Source organism: Engraulis encrasicolus, chromosome 1 (assembly GCF_034702125.1).
Source record: "Engraulis encrasicolus isolate BLACKSEA-1 chromosome 1, IST_EnEncr_1.0, whole genome shotgun sequence".
NCBI lineage: Eukaryota > Metazoa > Chordata > Actinopteri > Clupeiformes > Engraulidae > Engraulis > Engraulis encrasicolus.
The window spans coordinates 51,017,278-51,039,777 of record NC_085857.1 but is presented as its reverse complement, the minus strand read 5'-3'; the positions used below and the strand labels follow the sequence as shown (position 1 = coordinate 51,039,777).

General features: G+C 41.4%; 2 protein-coding genes across 2 annotated transcripts in view; both read right to left on the bottom strand.

Moving 5' to 3' along the window:
* LOC134454247 (uncharacterized) overlaps positions 1-3,815 on the bottom strand; it is a 6,308-nt gene extending 2,493 nt beyond the window's left edge. Inside the window, exon 1 of the mRNA XM_063205143.1 lies at positions 3,759-3,815. The gene's annotated coding sequence lies outside the window, so the exon portion shown is untranslated. The remainder of the gene's footprint in view (positions 1-3,758) is intronic.
* Positions 3,816-9,124: 5,309 nt separating this feature from the next.
* The window catches only part of LOC134454255 (low-density lipoprotein receptor-like), a 13,847-nt gene continuing 471 nt past the window's right edge, over positions 9,125-22,500 (bottom strand). The window contains exons 2-3 of the mRNA XM_063205155.1: positions 9,882-10,061; positions 9,125-9,345 (exon numbers count right to left, since the gene is read on the bottom strand). Of these exons, the coding sequence (XP_063061225.1) occupies positions 9,239-9,345; positions 9,882-10,061 (287 nt within the window). The 3' untranslated portion in view covers positions 9,125-9,238. The remainder of the gene's footprint in view (positions 9,346-9,881; positions 10,062-22,500) is intronic.

Genomic DNA, 22,500 nt, shown 5'->3' with positions numbered 1-22,500 from the left:
CGTGCATGCTTGTGTGTATGTGCGCGCATGTGTGTCTCTGTGTAAGTACTCATTGCCACACTTTCGTCTGTGACAGGACTATGTGTCACCCAAGACGGGACCTTGTGACAGCATGTTGCCCAACTTGCCATGGCTCCATGCTCTATGGTCACCCTGCTGTATGGACACTTCCCCCTGCAACAGGGGGCCTGTGGGTGTGTGTGTACTGTATGTGCGTGCATGCCTGTGTGCCTGTGAAGGATGGGATGTTGGGATGGGATGGATTATATATACTGTCAATGGATGGAATGTTTTAAATGTTCTTTGACTCTAATTTCTTTCTTTCTTTCTGTCTTTCTGTCTTTCTTTCTTTCTTTCTTTCTTTCTTTCTTTCTTTCTTTCTTTCTTTCTTTCTTTCTTTCTTTCTTTCTTTCTTTCTTTCTTTCTTTCTTTCTTTCTTTCTTTCTTATTTCCTTTCTTTTTGCATTTGTTTGTTGTGAAACACATTGAGTTGCACCTGTGTATGACATGCTCTATACAAAAAAACTTGCTGGCCTTGCCTTGGGAGGAGAAAGGGGTCGGTTGTCCCAGGGCCAGGGAGAAGTTTGGGCCCGGTTGCACCTGTTAGCATCCCCTTGTCTGTGTGTGTGTGTGTGTGTGTGTGTGTGTGTGTGTGTGTGTGTGTGTGTGTGTGTGTGTGTGTGTGTGTCTGTGTGTGTGTGTGTGTGTGTGTGTGTGTGTGTGTGCGCGCGTGCGTGCGTGCGTGCGTGCGTGCGTGCGAGAGAGAGAGAGAGAGAGAGAGAGAGAGAGAGAGAGAGAGAGAACTTGGTGTGTGTGTGTGTGTGTGTGTGTGTGTGTGTGTGTGTGTGTGTGTGTGTGTGTGTGTGTGTGTGTGTGTGTGTGTGTGTGTGTGTGTGTGTGTGTGTGTGTCTGTCTGTGTGTGTGTCTGTGTGTCTGTCCTTGGAACACTGGGGTCAGATGGAATCTGTTGCTGCATTCATATGCAGAGGTCAGCACATAGGGGTGGAAAATCGGTTGATGTCATTTTCTCATGGCTTCCTCAAACAACAACAACAGAAATAAACCTCATCCATCCACATGCAAGTTCTCTATATCCCACACACACTGACACCCACTTACACCCAAGTTCTTTACTTCTCACCAACCCATCCACACACCCACACTCCTTCTCTATCTCTCATCCACCTATGGCTGGATAGGCCATATGACATACTGGGCATTTGCCTGGTGGACCATTGATGATTTTGGCCTGGTCCTCCCCTGGTCCTCCAATGTACAGTTGACCTCTCAGAGTCAGATTTAAATATTCATTTTTGTTGTGGTCGAACTCACTGGTATAATACTATATGACTAAAAATGTTGTCACAGACTTCATTGTCTCTCTCAATGACTGGCGGACTGGTCTTGGCTGAAAATGTCCGGCCTACATTTTTGTCCCACTCTAGACCTGCATCCATCTACTCACTCACTCTCTCTCTCTCTCTCTCTCTCTCTCTCTCTCTCTCTCTCTCTTTCTCTCTCTCTCTCTCTCTCTTCTCTCTCTCTCTCTCTCTCTCTCTCTTTCTCTCTCTCTCTCTCTCTCTCTCTCTCACCCTTCCATCCACCCACACACTCACCTTCTCTCTCACTCACCCACCCACACACAAAACCCTCTGTACTTCTAACTCACTAACCTACACACCCCTACACTCCCTCACATCTATCCACACTCTCTTTCTTTTTCTCTATTTCTCTATTTCTCTATTTCTCTGGTTCTCTCTCTCTCTCTCTCTCTCTCTCTCTCTCTCTCTCTCACTCTCTCTCTCACTCTCTCTCTCTCTCTCTCTCTCTCTCTCTCTCTCTCTCTCTCTCTCTCTCTCTCCCTCTCGCTCTCTCCCTCTCTCTCTCCCTCTCTCCCTCTCTCTCTCTCTCTCTCTCTCTCTCTCTCACACACACACACACACACACACACACACACACACACACACACACACACACACACACACACACACACACACACACACACACACACACACACACACACAGGGTAGGGAGATGGGCATTAGAATTATAGAATTGTGACAAAAAAGGTGGCTACTGTTGGGTTTGAGCTTTCAATCTTATATTAATTCAATATTAATTTCATTCATGCGGGGGCCTACAGCAACCTCTAGCCTACTACCATCTTAATCTGGCCTTGCTCACCCATACCATAACCCCCCCCCCCCCCCCCTAACAAAGACACACACAGACAAACACGAACCCTGAAGTGTTTTGCACGTCAGTACTTCAGTATATGTGAGACATGAGCAATATATTTTCCACACAATATGTTTTTTTGTACAAGCTGCACTTTCAACATGACCTACCTTAACAAATTATTGTGCCTAGGCACGGCCCTTTATTTTTAGCCCTTTAATTGTCATTATAACGAGTATCATTCCATTTCTGTACACATCCACTTGCATTTTTTGTTCTTTTGCAAACATTATGTAGCCTATATGTTTATATTATATATGGCTGTTCAAGAGTACATTTAAAAAAATATGTTGCATACTTAGCTCTGTAACTAATTCCCTCTGCTGTACTGATTTCACTGACAAACATTCAGCTTTCATATACAGCACAGTTTCTTTCATATACTACCAGAAACTTTTATACTCCCACCCAGCGGCGCTGCCAGAAATGTTGGGCCCCATGAAAGATTCAAATTTTGGGCCCCCTTAAGGGCCCCTCTCAGTGTTTGGGCCCCCTATCAGTGCTTGGGCCCTTAGAATCTCTACCACTTCCCCGCCCCCCTAGCGGCCCCCATGCTCCCACCTAATAAGCTGTTTCCACTCAACTATATCGGGCAGGTCGTATTGTTGATATTCTATCACTGCCAAGGCATTTCTCAGTCTGACAGGTCACCATTATAAATGGTCTTTTACTGAAATGGCAATGGCTATGTGGTAATGTATTAGCAGTAATGTATTAGCATTCCATGGATGGAATGGTGTGTATTAGGGCTGCTCGATTATGGAAAAAAAAATCCATATCACGATTATTTCAGTCAGAAAAATAATTAAACAATTCACAATCTTCCCTCCCTTCAGCAGTGTGAGTGGGAAGTCATACAGAAACACACAGTGGTGTTCTGCATGAGTGTTGGATAGCAATTCTGCTCTGCACTCATAATGGCTCAAGTGGAGGGGTTTGTAGGCCTATTGTGCGTAACACAGCCTACCTTTTGGCTGTATAAAAAATGAAGAAACAAATGTTTCAACTTGATATTATGAAATGTTATATTTTTGACAGCAATATTGATATCACAATATTAATTCGATATATTGCACAGCCCTGGTGTGCATCTTGAGGCTGCGATGTAGCACTCAGCTGTTCTTCAATGCCGGTGCGATACAGCTGGACATCATAGACTGTAGATTCAAGCAAAGCCACTGCCCTAGACAGGACTGATGTCAAGACATTTCTCAACCTGTTTCTATTACCCAATCTACCATAATTTCCTCTGCAGTGCTGACACCACTCATTCGTTAAGTAAAATCAGTCACTGCAAATATATTTTGTTATTTCTTATTTTTGCAGCCTTTTTGCATACTTTTCCACCAGTCGAACACTGTAGTAGTCATTGAAAAGACTTCACTCCTTGTACATATTTTCTCCTCTCCATTCTATTACTATATCACATTACGACTTGGTCATTGTCATAATGGTAACGGCAAATTTAAAACCCGTGTTGCATCTTACAGTAACACATTACACAAGATGAATCCACTCACCAATTCCGATTCTGGATTGCCAGTAGTGCTGGGTTGATGGTTATCTGTGTGGAGAGACAGAGCTAGACACCCTCTGATGATGAGCTGTAGAGGAGACTATGTCATCGTGTTTTCTCTCACCATGACGGCAGGCAGCATCACGTGCAGATGACACACATCTTTCACAATCAGAAAGCCAACAGAGGTTTGACGTGTGGTCCATAGCGTATTGCTTCTGTTTTTTTTCCTCTTTGCAATGGTGTGTGTGTGTGTGTGTGTGTGTGTGTGTGTGTGTGTGTGTGTGTGTGTGTGTGTGTGTGTGTGTGTGTGTGTGTGTGTGTGTGTGTGTGTGTGTGTGTGTGTGTGTGTGTGTGTGTGATCAATCCATTTCTGGAATACCTTGTTTACAGTAATATAGGCTATGCCAATTAACCCTCCTGTTATCCTGGGGTCTATTTGACCCCACTCAATGTTTAAAGGGACGCTGTGTGAGATTTTTAGTTGTTTTTTTCCAGAATTCATGCTGCCCATTCACTAATGTTACCTTTTTCATGATTTTTTACCTCCACCATCAAATTGTAAGTATTCATTATGACTGGAAAAAAATCACTTTTCATACATGAAAAGGGGGATCTTCTCCATGGTCCGCCATTTTGAATTTCCAAAAATAGTCATTTTTAGCTGCAAAAATGACTGTACTTGGACCAGACTAGAAAATAATTGTTTATTACTTAGTAAACGTTAATGTAAAGATCAAATTTGGCAATAGGCAGCCCAGTTTCAATGAGCAGCATAGTTGCAGTACCTTATTTGACCATTTCCTGCACAGTGTCCCTTTAACCTCTGGAAAATGTATGAAGTTGTACATATTTTGCTTCATCTTTGATGACTTTTCCTAAATATATTGGGTCAATGTGAAAAAAGTAACATTTCAACAAAAATTATATCCATAATGCTGTAGGCAACACATTTTGGGTACATCCGTGTTCCGTGGGGTCATTTTGACCCCAAATTGCTCTAAGTGTATTAAACATAAATGAAACATCCATATGTTATCTTTAGATATTGTACAATACATGACAATAAGCTATTTAGCTATGTTTCTTCAGAACACTTTGCCCCCTATTTAGGACTTCATTATGTGGACTCTAGGCTACCTGAAATGTAAAAGAAACTACAATGGTATACTAACATGTTGGTTGTCAATGTATCTACTGTTACCTATCTAGTAATGTTGTGTGATATATACATGTTTAAACATTCAAAAATAATAATATTGAACATGAAAAAAAATCCGAATCTTTTGGAATATGTATATCTCTTCTGGGGTCAAATTGACCCAGATGATAATGTTACTGTCCTTGATAAACACATTTAATAATTTAATAATTTAATTTAATAATTTGTATTTCTTTTCAAATGTTATAAATTACAAATTCATATTAAGATAGTATATGGAGCCACTGAAATCTCAATAATATCTGTCAATCTGTTTTTAAATCAGTTTTGGATCTGTTTTAGATTATATTAGTATTTTGCAAACATTCGCCTAGTCATGTATTGTTTTTTTGTGTGTGGGGTGTCCGTGGGAGAGTTAGGATATAATGAACTATTTATGTCACCAACAGAGCAACATTAAATATATGAGGCATACATATGTGCAAAAGTTTGGGCTTTTGTTGATTTTGTAGACATTTAAGTGGCTCGGGTCAAAATGACCCCACGGATCCTGGATGTAACCAAAATCTGAGGGTAACAGAAGGGTTAATTGCTAGGGACTAGCATTGTACAAATGATACACAATATGCTGATTTACTGATAAATTATTTGATGTATTTATTTATGAAGCATATTTCCTTTAACATCTTCAAAAACACCTTGATCCTCAATGTGCTTTGTAAAGAATTTGAAGAGGACTAGTAGAGAAAACAACAAAGCTATAAAAGCTAAAAAAGCTTTTAATATACATAAATACAAAGTGTTAACTGTTGACCAAGGAATAAAAAGAATTACACTAGATATCAAGTCAATTTTTGTTTTCAAGACATGTAACAAGCTTGAAGTATCATAGTACAGTGTAGCTCAAATGAAGTTTATTCATATCGTCGGCTTGCTACCAAAACCGCTTAAGTCTGATATTGGGGTTTTTGGAAAACAGGGGAAAACTAAATTTCCTAGGGGGCGCCAAACACCAGTGGCGGTTCGAGGAAATCTGAGACCCTGGGCAAAGAGCAATTGCGAGTCCCCCCTAATAATTGTGGTGGAAAGGAGATTTTTGCAGAACTTTACTCCCCTACCACTTCTGCATCATCCTGTCATCCTGTCTGTGTCATTGGTCCATTACAAACAGTACCTGTCTAAGATGTTAATTCATTTTCTTTCTTTATTTTGAGTCAAGCTGCAAGTCAAACATGAAACACCTTCTAAGGAAAACAATACACTTTAAAATATATTATTTGATGCAGCACAACAAGAAAAATGCACTGCACATTATTTTGATAGTTAACTTTATTCCTGGAAACGGTGAATGACTGAAATACTACTGTACACCTAGTCATAGTCTAGCATGCTGGAAATATCATATCTACCAACAGAGATTTATTTTACCTTCTTCTACTTTCAGTCATGTTAGTTTTCCATGTTAATATTGTTTATATTCTCATCTAAAGAAAAGCACTCTGAGATATTGTCATTGTGCCAGAGCAATTGCCCCAATGGTAATACATTGATTGCTCATGCCCGGACAGATCCAGCTTGCAGTGTCACACAGAGAGTAAGCATTTTAGTGGCGTCCAATTTCCATGTTGAGGGTCCATCAGTCATGGAGGAGGATGAAGGGGTGGGGCTCTTCTTTGGTCCTTGTACCTCCTCACTAACTGTCTCCTCCTTGTTTATCATCTTTGGTTAACTTTTGCTCTTCTACATGCTCATATAACTGCCCAACCTCCCAACCTTGCCCATGACAGAGGTAACCTGGTCATAGAACTGTGCCCCGCCCACTTCAACACCATGACCTTGGCATTCAGAACATGGTATAGAACGACTACTGGATCCTTTGCACATTCAAACTTAACACACCACTTAATGTAAACAATGTAATGCACAAGTGAAATCATTTAAAAAATGTAATGCTTCCATCATAAGACATTAGATAATTGTATAAATAAATTATTTTCGTAGGAATTTGTAGACTGCTGCAGCCTTCTACAAATCTCTAACTACGTCTAATAAAGCACCAGATTAATAATTGCTCAATTTGTTTCTTTAGATTAATTTTAAGGCTACAACCATTGTGTGTTAATACAAATATCTCATTCACTGATGTCTAAGGATGATGTTTTGTTTGACACATGGCCATTGTCTTTGAAGAAAAAAAACTCAACAGAAGTACACAAACTGCTTCTTCTTGCCAATGTCAAGTTGCTTGCATCAAAAATGGCTAAGTCAAGTTATGTCATGTCAATTGTGCACAGGGCCCCAGGATGAAGAGATAAGGCCCCCATACCACCTGCCAAGGTCATAATAGGGCCCCTACCCCTGCCACCTGCAGGAGGGCCCTAGGCCTACGGGCAAATGCCCTCCTTGTTCTCCCGATAGCTACGTCCCTGGTCATTAATTTTCTGATAGGCAGTGTGTGACTTTATACATACAGATTTTTGACTCTGGTGACTGTTGTGATTGATCAATGACCCTGGCGGAAAGGCAGGGTGATGCAGCTGTGGTAGGGGAGTAAGTTTATGTAAAAATCTCATTTCGACAAAATTCGGACTTAGGCCGATTTGGTAGCAAGCCGACGATATGTAGGTGTGACAGAGGTATTCCCGCGCAGTTCGTCCTCTTTGGGACCGCAAACTCACCACCTCCTCAACGCATCGTTTTGGCAATGGGAGGCACAGTACGAGACCGCTGAGATAAAGGGCCGGTCCAATAGCCCAGCGCTACCGCACTGTACTGAGGCTTCAGGAGGGAGGTTTACTAGCGTTCCATTTTGCTAGTTGGCCTCTGTTACATAGGCATGTGGAGTATCCAAAACATTCTTTCGACTTCTTACCTACTGACTACTGTAAAGAACCACAGTGCGCGTGCGCGTGCGCGTGCGTGTGTGTGTGTGTGTGTGTGTGTCTTTCTTTGTCTATCAATCCATCTAATTTATTTCTATGAATTTCTTATTGCTAATAATTTGCCAATTACTATAAGATATGAGATATAACGTATGTTGCACTTTGGAAAAGGGAGGGGAAGAGTCTGATTTGTTACAAGTGACTAGATTGCCACTCCACATTAGCTTGGATACTTTTGCCATGCATGGTTTGGCTCTGTCTATTTGACTGGCGGCAGTTCGCACCCATGGTTTCATATGTAGCGTCCGATTTGCTACTTTTGACATGCAGGGTTTTGTACCTCGCATCCAATTGGTAATTGACACCATGCACGGTTTGATACTCTGCACTTGGTTGGCTTTGCACGCCATGCATAGTTTGATACTCTGAAGATGATTGGCCAAAGTTATTGTGCATGGTTTGATATGGGGCATCCAATTGGCCGCAGTGAACAGCGTAGGCAGCGTTCGGTTGGCTACGAATGCTGTGCATAGTTTGGTACTCTGAAGCTGATTGGCTAATATTGGCATGTGTGTTTTGATATGGGCCATCTGATTGGCTGTCTCTGAGGTGTATCTGCTGGTAAACAGGACACCATATGCTCTCATACAGAGGGTCAGGGCGGTGGGTGATGGCGTCCATTCTCTCGTAGTCAGAGGGCATCTGGCGGCTTTGTCCAGTTGGGTCAAGGTCGTAATCATTTCTATTCTGAAACAGATAATTATTTGTTCAAGCATGCACACACACACACACACACACACACACACACACACACACACACACACACACACACACACACACACACACACACACACACACACACACACACACACACACACACACAGCACACACGCACACACACACAGTCAGAATCAAAATCAAAATCACAGACTCACATACTGCTAGATGCTTTCTTGTGAAGTTTGAGAACATGTGCATGTACAATTAACACATTCCCTCACTCCCAGTCAGTTACAAGTTCCTGAGAAGAGTGTTTCCATGTTCGGTTGCCTGTTATATGACTGCTGTCACATTTTTTCACCACAAGATGTCAGCATTAGTCACATTTGGCAAACATTGCAAAGCAAATACAGTTATTTACAAAAAAAAAATTAAAAAAAAGATCCAAAGCCGCTCCCTTGGAAGCCAACCAATATTTGACTACAATATAGTTGATACTATCTGTGACAAATGAGACTGTTATGTTAAATCATCATTAAAAAGACTCATGTTACAAGGGTGCATTTCACTCACCACTCCATGGTCAGACACTTGTATAGTCGGGATTGCTGGCACTGATAACAAAAACAAATAATAATAATTTTAAAAACCCTTTTTTAATTTCCCATCTTCAACAAGCTTCACTTCGAGGATGCTTTGCAACATTTGGGTTTGCAACTATCACTTACCGATTTTCTTTTGCCGTCTCCATTTGCAGAATATGAAGATAAGAAGACCACACACCACCACGGCCAGACCCACACAAATGCTGAAAAGAGGCAGATTACCTGAAAGGAAAAATCATAACAGTATTCATGATTGTAATAATAATAAGATGATGAAGAAGAAGAAGCAATCACCAGTGACTTGCTTATGGGAATGAAGACATTCTTAAATGCTGGTATTTGTTATCCCTTTACGTATAAACACCACTTGTGAAAAAACAAAAACATCATTGTGACAGATGCATTTAACCTGTACACCTTGTCTAAATCAAACTTTTCATTCTCACATCATGAGTGAAAAGTGCCCAAAATGTGTTGACACTGTGTAAAAACGTTTTCAGCTTAATGTTCTCTGCCTTCAATTGGTCACTTTTGCCTCTTTTCCGCTGCCGTTTTTAGGCCTACAGCTCGACACAGCACGACTCGGCGGCCACTTTTTACTTTTCTAATAGGCACGACACAGCTCAATCGTAAAGCAAGCTGTACTAGACAAGACAAGCTTGTCGAGCTGTAGGCCTACCAGAAAACCGGCAGTGGAAAAGAGCTATTTGAGTACAACCATGTAAATGTTGCAAATTATTTTACAGTAAATGGTTCACCTAGAATGATTGTGTTTTCAGCACTGCCTCTTGGCTGTGTTGTGCCACTTGCTGATGTCAATGGCGCTACGCTACTTGTGGGTGTCGATGGTGTCGATGAGAAGGTTGTAGTTGCCTCACTGCTTTGTACTGGGACACTGACTGTGCTGTGCAGTTCGGCAAAAAACGCCTTTGGCTTTCCTGAAAGGACATACATTATAACAATCAATGAGTGAATTTTAAACAATTATTCAAGTATTAATTCATTTCGTAGAAAGTATGAAGCCATATTAGAGGTCTGCATTTTTATGAGAAAAAAGACAGACAAATAGATAAACCGACATTTACATGTAGAAAGATAGATAGATAGATAGATAGATAGATAGATAGATAGATAGATAGATAGATAGATAGATAGATAGATAGATAGATAGATAGATAGATAGATAGATAGATAGATTTATTCTCACCGCAGTACTTGATGTCTTCATCACTCCTGTCGTCACAGTCATACTCCCCGTCACAAACCCATCTGAGGTTGATGCATTTGCCATCATCACAGTGGAACATGCGACAGGCCATCTTCCTGTGATAGATAGATAGATAGATAGATAGATAGATAGATAGATAGATAGATAGATAGATAGATAGATAGATAGATAGACAGATAGACAGACAGACACACACACACACACACACACACACACACACACACACACACACACACACACACACACACACACACACACACACACACACACACACACACACACACATACAATACAGTAGATAAACTTACGACAGTTTTCGTCACTCATGTCTTCACAGTCAGGTTCTCCGTCAGAAACCCACTTGCTACCATCACAGAGAAATTTGTCTGTGGCACACGTCATATTCCTGCTATAGATAAATCTATTTACACAACAAAACTTACACTAGGAACCAGTGACTTGGTACCACTATAACAAAAATAAGTTATATATAGGCCTAAGCATATAACGTAGGCCTATATATATAAGTTTGTTATAGCCTATAGCTTATTTTGTTAGCCTACATAGGTTCCTTTCTGCACCATGCAAGGATTTCCTTTCTGCACCATGCAAGGACTGGAAAATCTCCATTGACCACCCTCAAATTAACCACCTTTACCGACGGAAATGTTAAATGCTATGCACATTGAAGGACTACAAATAAATGGGTTCTACTGTAGCCTTCAGTACAATCAGTTCCTTGCTCATAGATAGTCAGCCGGAACGGGCAGAGTTTACGCCTACGTGTGTGTATGTGTGTAGGCCTATTTGTCTGTGTGCAAGTGTGTGTGTGTGTGTGTGTGTGTGTGTGTGTGTGTGTGTGTGTGTGTGTGTGTGTGTGTGTGTGTGTGTGTGTGTGTGTGTGTGTGTGTGTGTGTGTGTGTGTGTGTGTGTCTGTCTGTCTGTCTTTTCAGCACAGATTGTGACTTCCTAAAATACCGTCATCCTCCACAATACGCCAAGTGTTGTAACTACGCCAATAATGAAACTGAGAAAAGGGCTTTGGATGTCTTGGTATTTAGGTTAGATATTGCAGTTACTGAACATTTGGAGCATATGGCTTTGTCACAAGTTTAAGGAGTTGTTATGAAAACCATTTTAAGTCTAAAGTCATTTTTGATCAAATATGTAGTTACTGCTGCTAGTTCTGTTACCAGACATTTTCAAATGCAGAGGTCAAATACTGTGTGCTGTGCTGCATACTTTACATTTAGAATGCTTCAAACACTTCCTTCAAACTCAAAGTTTGTTTTCATTAATCATTGCCTTGAGGATAAATGGGGATGGTGTATATAGACTGAATTTATCGTTGCTGATCATATATCGGTTTTCATAGATACCTTTTACATAACTGAAAAAAACATGACCTCTGTATCCTCAATGGTGGTTACGACCATGACTGCTGCCTTTGTAGGCCAGAAGAGTAAAGAATATGTACCAATTGACATACTGTATGTATATGTTGTAGACATACATTTGCTTTTCTTTTCCCTTCTTCATGATCCAGGACATTCTTCTTTTACTGTCTTACCCTGAGCATGGTGCCAACTCTTCATGGCTTCACAACTCTCTCTCTGTGCATGTGCGTGTACATGTGCATGTGCGCGCGCGTGTGTGTATGCGCGCATGTGTGTGTGTGTGAACAATTACATTGATCACTCCAAAGAAAGAAAAGAGAAAGACATTATAATTATTTTCTATTTGTTTGTCTTTTTTTAACAGTACTGAGATAAGTTATGTACAAATACATTTTCATTCATTGCCATTAAGACGGAACAAGTTTTCTCAGTTGTTTACCTTTTATTTGTGAACACTAACTTAATATGTTATCCTTGTTCAGACAGTGTTTTATCGCTTTAACACTTACTGTGCATCTTTGAAATTCACTTTCTATTAATCAATCACATTTTATTGATTTAATTTCCTTTACCTTGTTTGAAATCACTTACCTCACGATGGTTGGAATCAGTGAATGTCTTCTCGTTAAGTACTTAGCAGTTCAAACTCTTGCTTATGACATTGTCTGTTGACCTATTTTGATGCAATTAATTAACGTCTCTCTGTCAGTCTCCTCCTCTCCTATTCAGTCAAGGCCTCTCTCTCTCTCTCGCTCTCTCTGTCTCTCTCTCTCTCTGTCACTGCTTGTTTCTCTTTCATTTTTTGTACCTAGAAGGCTGTGTTCCACATACATATCGAATCATCTCCATAAAGGTCTTAAAAAATGAACATCCTTTTTTTCTCCTAGCAACAGGGGCAGTTGCTAAGACGGTACTTCCTTTTACTGTTTATATATAACCAAACCACAGTGTGTGTGTGTGTGTGTGTGTGTGTGTGTGTGTGTGTGTGTGTGTGTGTGTGTGTGTGTGTGTGTGTGTGTGTGTGTGTGTGTGTGTGTGTGTGTGTATGTGCATGTGCGTGTGTGTGTAAATATGCAGGATTTGACTGATGATTTTCAATTAATGCTCAAATACAACCTAAAGGCACTAACCTACCCCCCACCCCACCCCAGCCCAACAATTAGAAACTAAATTCAATTTATTTCTATGGCTACACATCTACAAACAAAAACACCCAAAACCCTTTTTTAACCACCAATGGTCCATCCTAAACAGCCCAATAGCATTGCACGGTGTGTGTGTGTGTGTGTGTGTGTGTGTGTGTGTGTGTGTGTGTGTGTGTGTGTGTGTGTGTGTGTGTGTGTGTGTGTGTGTGTGTGTGTGTGTGTGTGTGTGTGTGTGTGTGTGTGTGTGTTCTTTGTCAGTATTGCATGCAGGGGAATGCCAGACCTCTACTTCCTGATTGTGACATCATGCCACCTACTCTAGAGTGTGAACTGATGTGAATATACGGTTGTGAGGATTTCAAAGAAGAAGGGTGCTTTAGTGGAAGACCAGCTCATGCTAAATTCCCACTCTGAAAGCAGCATTGCATTTTTACCTTCAAAAAAAAAATAAAAAAATGTGTGTCTTTTTAGCCTTTATCTACAGTATACAGGATGGTTGAAAAGATGACAGGAAGTAAGTGCTAGAGAGAGAGAGAGAGACGAGGTAGGGTTGGGATGACCAAGGCCGGACTTGGACCCAGGTCGACAGCATATGACACAGTGTCTTAGCGCAACGCTAGGGCAAGTAGAAGTAACATGATGCATTACATGTGAAAGTTACCCAAAAAAAACAGACACCAACAGTAAATTGCTGGAGTTTGACATCACATTACATCAGACATAGGCCTGCAAACATTACAGTTTACAGTTTTTAGAGTGAAGCAGGGCAAGAAAAACACTGTCGGTTTGAGATAGAAAAAAGGGGGCATCTAGTAACTATTATGCTACTGCATGCGATTCATACCAGCTGAAAGTGAAAAGTGAAAGCCCATTGGGAAACTCCAACTCCCATTGTCATTGTGACACAGCACTCCACAGCACACAAGTGAACACTGCACACAACGAAATTGCATTCATGCCTCACCCGTGCAAGGGGGCAGCCCTCAGTGGCGCCCCATGGGGAGCAGTGCGGTGAGACGGTACCATGCTCAGGGTACCTCAGTCATGGAGGAGGATGGGGGAGAGCACTGGTTGATTGCTCCCCCCACCAACCTTGCGGGTCGGGAGTCGAACCGGCAACCTCTGGGATGCAAGTCTGACGCCCTAACCGCTCACCCATGACTGCCCCAGCTTCGAGCGCATTGAAATGTTTAGGGTTCAAAGGCATCTGACATCATGTGAAAAGGGCCCATTGAACTTCAAGCCTCACTATCTACTGTAGTCACTTGCTCGTGACTGCCCCTAGTGTGTGAAAACAGTATAGCTGAGTGGATAGCCTCCATGACTTGTACAGATTTCAGGCCGACCAGGACGGTGCCGCACCAGTTATGGCCTTCACAGCTTGAAGAGAAGTATTTTTCATTTCACATTTAGCGCGTTCAGGCCGACTGAGAACCGTGCTGGAGCCCGTTCTCTGACCTAATTGCGAACCGGCCGTTATGTTCACGCCACAGCAACCGTATCTCACTCATTTCGTGAAGTGTTCACGTTATTGCCCGCCTTTCGTAAAGTCTTCACGAAAATAATAGATACATTTTCACGCTGCCTATTCACTTGAATTGCCCGACTGTTGCCTAGCGACCCACTAGTTTGATGCCCTTTCGGTAGCCTACCGTCACATGGTAATCAAACATTTCAAACAAGCAATTAAGGGTTAGGTTTAGGGTCAAGGTTAGGGTTAAGGTTAGGCTTAGGGTTAGGGTTAGGTTAAGGTTAGGGTTAGGGTTAGGTTTAGGTTTAGGTTTAGGGGACATAAGGCGTAAGTACCGAAAGGGCGTCAAATTAGTGAGTCCCGAGTGTATCAGCAGTGTTCTGTCAGCACCCCCTCCCCGCCCCTGCAGACGTTTGGATAACCATAGCAGCAGTGGGGCAATTCAAGTGAATAGGCATCGTGAAAATTAATCTATTATTTTCGTGAAGACTTTACGAAAGGCGGACAATAATGTGAATGCACCACGAAAATTACTCTATTTTTTTGTGAAGACTTTACGAAAGGCGTGAGATAGGGCTCGCCACAGATCTTAGCGTTCGTGAACTGGAAAGTTGGTTCGCAGTGCAAACCGCAAAATACTAGGTGTTTCTCCGCGAACCGTGACGACAGCGTGGCTGTCAGCAGGTTCATCCGGGCAACACAGTCACGTGCGGAAAAAGTTCAGAGCCCGGTATGAACGCTCAAATCTGTAGCATGAACACGACGGCCGGTTCGCGATTAGGTGCGGGAACGGACACTGGCACGGTTCTCAGTCGACCTGAATGCGCTAATTGTGACACAACTCTCCGTTTCGCAAATGCTATGATCTGTGGTGTGAACTCGCCGGCCCTTTATGCACCCTGAGAAAAGCACTGGATGTTCACTTCACCACCTGATTTAGGATATAATTTTTGAATCAGTGGGTTGCAGGTTCAAATCCCACCATTGACAGTATAGCAGGACTGATGGCTGAAGTGCTGAATGTTATAACATCACATTGCTCAGCGACTGTAACCAATACACTGTGATCAATGTAGGCTAAGTCACTTTCATTAAGGGCAACGGTTATGTAAAATAATATATGCAAATGTAGAATTTAAAGGCAATGGGAATACTAGAACTGTATGGTGTTGGTACATACTATGTATGAGCACAACAGGAAGTTTGTGAACAGCAAACAAAAATAAATTAAGATAAAATACTAGACGAAAAAAAGATTTTTAAAAGTTCAATATACTTAAGAATTTGCATTAATGCTATCACATGATAAGAGTTAGGCTACATAATTCAGTATTTAATTCAAAAGGAATTGTTGTGTTTGTTGTTCTAACCTACAGTACCCCCAAACATCACAAGGGTATGCCATTTCACAAGAAAGAGGCAAGCTCTCTATTGTAAGTCTTTTGTTACCATGATAATGACAGAAGTCTTAGTCTTAGTCTTAGGTAATCATATTCAATATTGATGTGGTTGATTAAGTGTCCTTATTTACAGATTTCTTGTGGAAAAAAAGTACACAGGTGAGATCTACAATAGTGGATAGGATATATTGGATGTGTAAGCCATCACATTTTTTTTTCAAGCAAATCCAAGGGGGTCGATTGGGGACCATTTTCTGATTCCAGATGGAATGACCCGTTTACCAAGCAACACACACGCATGGACACACGCACACACGCACACTGTGGGTGTGTATGTATTTTCAAAGTTCTGCTTCCTCTCAAGCCGCTGACAGAGGATAGAATGGAAGTGGGGTGGGCCATGAGCAAGATGTCGCTTTACTCATTTAATTGTTGATTTGTCACAACACTAACCTAGCTTGACACTTTGTCTACCCGCACCCAGTTAACAAAGTTAAACAACGTTGAGCACTCCCTTGACTTTTTTTTCTCATAGAAAACTATTCATGTGCTCAGTTACTGATGTAAGCTGATCCTTGCCTAAGCCCAGGGCATGCTAGCCTGGTACTCACCGGACCCCCCTGTTGGAGCGGAGCTACACACTACCGCCTGATAGCGCTGCTATTGACATGCTCTTTTCCAGTAGAAAATAAATGGAGCATTTATTGCTTAATGGCAGCTCGCATTGATGAGTCACAGGACATATTATGGTATACTCTATATTGACTCTTTAGAGATTTTGGAGGAATTTGTTGGTGGTGAGTGCAATAAATGCAATAAATGCACCATTTTATTTTCTGACTCGAGAAGAGCATGTGGCAGTGATACCAGACGGTAGTTTGTGTACACACACGCACAGTCGACGAGAAGCAAGGGCATGCCAATCAACATGGCAGCAAAAAACACAATATTCCAATCTTGCTAAGTCCAAATACACGAAATATCTCAAAACTAGTCTACGGTATACAGTATTAAATACATTCACCTATACAGTACTTTATATAAAATACATTTCCGTCAGAACCATTTCAGTCAAGAAACACAAGAGAAGAATATAAATGAAATTTCTTTTATTGAAATTATGAATTACATTTGGCGCTATAGTATAGCTCTGTTCGGAAGAACCCAACTATTTCCATGAGCAGCATGGAAAAGCATTAAGTCAGGGGGCAGCTGAAGTTTAGGGAATTCTCCCCCCAGCAGGTCAGGGAGAGATAAATATCCATCCATGAACAGAGCCAAGCGACGTGACAAGAGAACATGTCACATCATACACGACAAGGTGGAGCAGGGGAGGTGGTGGGTAGCAAAATCGAGCAACATACGGTTGAGAGGAAGTGGGTAGAATTTAAAAGGCGTGCCGAAGCTGTGTGGTCAATCGCTAGGGTAGAAAGATTATCAGCTGAGGGAATACACCTGGATCAATTAGGAATGAATGAGATGAAAGGGAGGGCGGCAAGCTTCTTGAATACCATGGCCTGGCCAGAACTGACATTAGCACTTTAATTAATGTTCTGACGGAATCTGAATATTGTCCCCAATCTGATACATTACATTTGGATGTCCATGCATTGTTTTATCCATGAAGGAGCAACTCTCTTAGTTTGTAAGAGGCAATAAAGATTTGTTTCCCAATAAGCCTCTAGGGGATAGTTATGAATCACTGGTGCTGATTGCTATTGGCTAAAACTATCATTGTATGTGACATCATTCCATGTGACCTCATTTCCTGTGGTGGTCTTTTTAAATTCAGCCACTGGCATTGTTCTGCCCTTTTTCTTGCTCTTCTTTGTCTGTACCTGTACCGTTAACACCTCATTGGAGAGAGGGGGTGGGGAGGCCTGTGGACAGGCCTTTGGGGCCTAATAGCCTCCCCCCTCTCTCTCTCAAGCCAAATAAACCTTGCATTTCTGAATTCCAACTATTGCACTGGATCTGGTCTTAAATATTAATAAGTAGTAAAACCTATACTACCAGATGGAGGTTCCACCGAGACGATACACTTTGGATTCATGGATTTGGAGAAGATGAGCTGGTAAGGATTTTTCACTCTTTTAGTTGACAGACTAATGAGAAGGATTTTAACTTTATAGTTTCCCATGAGTGTTTTAAGATAATGCCTGACTGTTTTTATCATATGGACATGGTCGTAAATGTGAATCTCCCAAAAGGCCGAGTCCTGACGAGGACTGGTTACCCAACTCAATGATATGGAGTTGACGTAGTACAGAGTTTATGTTACATTGAAAGTAAATATTTATGTCTAAACATACAGAAATCTTTATTTTTTGTTGCGAGCGGCTGTTGGGATTAGCCTAACAGATGTGAATTCTGTCCTAGTAGGAGAATTAGTTATAGAGGCCAAAGTTTTTAATTTTTCTATCTTTTCTCTGTTTTAATTTCTCTCTGTTTTGGTAAAACTTTGCCTGGTCTAACTGAAACGGCGTCCGACGGGAGCTAGCCAGGACAATTTGATGATTTCTCCGTAGAGTAAGCTTTACTTGACTCTGCTGCGGCCAATGGCTGTGTAGTGCGCATTGTAACCGACCAAATTCGTCCTGAGGACTCTGAATAAGAGTGGGCCCTGATTTTTTGTTTACTACACTGAAGTGATTTTTGATGGGAGACCGAGTGCTGAGCGAGTCTATATGATAACAACAGAAGGACATGATAGTAGTATATCTGAGTACATGAACAGTCTGTCAGCTAGAATGGGTGTAAAATCAAACTTAAGCTCCTAAATTCAGAAATCAGTGCAGTGTGGAATCAGATGCATGTGTCTGTCTTTTGTTCTTCTTCTGTGTCTGCCATGGCTGTCTTTGTCTCCTCCTTTCTCCTTTCAACTAACCCCCATTCCCATGCCCTGATCTAAAGAAATTTGATCAATGTGTCTATCAGTGGCAACTGCTCAGAGTCAATCAGAATTAGCTGGCCAACTGTAGTAAAAGAGGCAGGGGTGCCTATTTACTAAATACCCATTTTGATTTATTTTGAGCAGTCAACGCCTTGAACTTTTCCCTCCATTTTATCTCTTTGTTTGGGCCCCTTTATTGTGTGTGTGTGTGTGTGTGTGTCTGTGTGTGTGCTGGCCAGTGTGTTTGTATGTTTAACTGTTGAAACCCCCCACACTTTCCCCAAGCTTAACGATCCTGTGACCCCCTCCCCGATAGGTGTGAGTGTACTGTATGTCTTCTTAAAAGTTAAAGAAAGCTAAAATCAGAGTGCTGACCCTAAGACAAAGAAACTTAACATAAGCAATGATATTCCCAACCAAAAATTGAATTTGGAAAGATGTATGAATTTCTGCCATGACATTTTATTTTTCACCCTTCTCTTTGTTTGATTTGGTCGTGAGTTCATATCACCCTGTTCACCCATTTGTTGTTTTGGTTTGACAAGAATTTGAGTTGATACATTTTTGCTTTATTTACTGTTCCCTGATTCCAAGTGGGTCTTCTTTGATGGTTGTTTTTCCCAAATTAATCGTTTTGTGTCTTCTGAGGCAGGCCTGGTGTTGTGGAAGTTAGCTGGCCCACAGCAGTTGTGAGAAGAAAAGCATGGTGGCCTGTTGAGAAACAAATCTTGCTAAGTTTAACATCTTGTCGATATACTCAAATGAGTGATTTGTTTGATTTGCCCAGATTTTTTTGTTTTGTTTAGATTGGATGATAATTGTGGTAAATACACTTTCCTGATAGGCCTACAATGAGAAGTGTTGTTTTATTTTGTGTCAGTCTGCCATAGATATTTTTTTAAGCCACTAAACCTTAACTCTAGTGTACAGTCATGCCCCACCTTCGAGACCATCCTCCCATGATTTTTTTTATCAAGTTTTAATCCAAGATACTGCTTTGCAGTTGCAAGTTTTTTCCTGTTCTTTGTTTCAGAAACGTGTGCAGTGGCCAAAGAAAGCAAAGAAGAGTCCCCAACGAGTGTGAACAATCGAGTGTGTTTTGAACAATCTAAACTTACTTTCTGTATTGGCTTGAGGGTTATCTACTGATGGGAATTCCAGTGGTGTGTTGAACTTCTGAGAGGAAAGCAGAAGTTGTGTACCAAGCAATACTATAGTAAGGTTTGCGGTGTTCATGTATGGCGGCATTACCCAGCCAAACATCTGGAGAGGACAAGATGGTCCTTTGTTTGAGACACATTGGGTGAATAAGCATGGCACATCTCTGCGGTCATTGTTTTCTCACTTGGCATTTTTTATTTTGTTTATTTGTTTTTCTGAGATTTCTCCAATCTGCTACAGCTGGAATGCTCCACAGATTGCAAAGGGGGAGAGGATCCGTGAGTTGTTTACTTTCAGTGGAGGATGGGTGGTGATCGATTGTACCTATGAGTTAACGCTTGTGAGGCCTGTTGCCTGTCCTTCTTTGCCTGTGCCTGTTTCAGACTGTGTGAAGATAAGTTGACTAACTATGAGTTTGAGATGAAGAATTCGCACAAAAGCAAAGTTATGAGTTAAGATTGAAATTTAAGAGTTTATACGAGGCAAATGTTTTGAATGGACTAGTTTATTTTCTTGTTTTGATTTCAAGGTGTCAAAAGGGGGAGCACCCCTTGCCCATGCTGAGAGATCCCCTTTTCACACCTTTAGTGGCAGACTGACCTGTTGATTTTCTTTTGTTCATTTCAAGGCAACCATTTAAAATAGGAATTTTCTCTGTGTTGTATTTATGTGTCTTTGAAGTTGATGGAAAGGGGGAGACAGTCCCCACACTGACACATTTTGCCATTTCATTTTATTTTATTCTTGTTTTGATTCTTCCATGTTCTATGAGATCTTCCTGGGTGACACTGATGCTTGTTGTGAACATTGATGTGTGCGGAATAAGATACTTGAGTGTATGATGCTATCTCTCTTCCCGGTAACGTGCTATTGACCTGGTCCACTGCATTGGCCTCGAAAGCCACATGACATGAAGAAGATGGAGCCAGATGATGAAGAAGAAGAGTACTACAGTTTTTCTTTTTACACTCGTCTGCACACACTACGCGTTTCACATTGCTTTACATGAAGAACTGAATGACATGCGTCACATGAGTCAACTCGTTTGCAATCCTGTCATGACAAAATTCTTACAGTCCATTTCAATTGTCTTCATATCATGCTGCTTATGATAACTTTTTGATGGAACCAATCTCCAGAGTGCTATTTGCCGATATATTTCCAGAGTGCTATTTCTAGAGTTATACGTGGATTAATAATTTGATAAGTTTATATTTATGTGAAGTATTTCAACTTCAAAAGGGGGACTGACGGAATCTGAATATTGTCCCCAATCTGATACATTACATTTGGATGTCCATGCATTGTTTTATCCATGAAGGAGCAACTCTCTTAGTTTGTAAGAGGCAATAAAGATTTGTTTCCCAATAAGCCTCTAGGGGATAGTTATGAATCACTGGTGCTGATTGCTATTGGCTAAAACTATCATTGTATGTGGCATCATTCCATGTGACCTCATTTCCTGTGGTGGGCTTTTTAAATTCAGCCACTGGCATTGTTGTGCCCTTCTTCTTGCTTCTTCTTTGTCTGTACCTGTACCGTTAACACCTCATTGGAGAGAGGGGGTGGGGAGGCCTGTGGACAGGCCTTTGGGGCCTAATAGCCTCCCCCCTCTCTCTCTCAAGCAAATAAACCTTGCATTTCTGAATTCTAACTATTGCACTGGATCTGGTCTTAAATATTAATTAGTAGTAAAACCTAGATACTATCAGTTCGTAAATGAAAGCTTTGTGACAGAGACACGACTAGGCCTTTGAGGCCTTTGGTGGGAAATGAGAAAAAAACAGCACATCTCTATTTCTCTCTCTCTCTCTCTCTCTCTCTCTCTCACTTACTCTCTCATGTGCATGCAAACAGTCACACACATGTACTCATGCAGGCACACACACACACACACACACACACAAGTACATCTCTCTCTCTCTCAATCTATCTCTCTCTCTCTCTCTCACACACACACACACACACACACACACACACACACACACACACACACACACACACACACACACACCCTACCCCTGATGGTACCCCACCTGGTTTCAGGAAGCATCAGTTGAGCTAAACCAGTGTTTCCCAACCAATAAAATGTATGGAGCAGCCACATCAGGACTGAGAAAATGATATAGAAAATTGATTATGGGGTACTCATGGCACAACTAAGATGCTTAGGGGGTACGCAAGACAAAAAAGGTTGGGAAACGCTGAGCTAAACCACAAGAAGGAAATAGAGCACCCTGCCCACTGTCCTGTTCCGCTTCAGAACAGAAATAAGCTCACCCTGCATACGCACACAAATGCATATTCATACACAAATCTGTCAGAGCAGTACTTGGAAACCCAGAAGCAGACCAGGACAAAAAATGGCAATCAGAGTGAGGTTTACTTCAGGGCAAGAAGTTGGTGGGGTGAGGCAAAAAAACAATGTTCAGGACAAGCACAGTTCAGGGTATCAGTGGGCAAAAAATGAAAGGCAGGTCTTCACAAAAATATTCTCGTGGCAAAAAGGTCAAAACACAGGAAGGTCACGGTGGCAAAATGCTCAGAAAATCCATAAAACAAAAATAGGCACAAGTGGCAAATACTCCAAGACAGTTAGAACAATTCAAAAACAAAATGCACAGCTCACGTGGCAAAAAACTCCAGAGCAGTCAAAATTGTTCAAAAATCAAGATGCGAGGC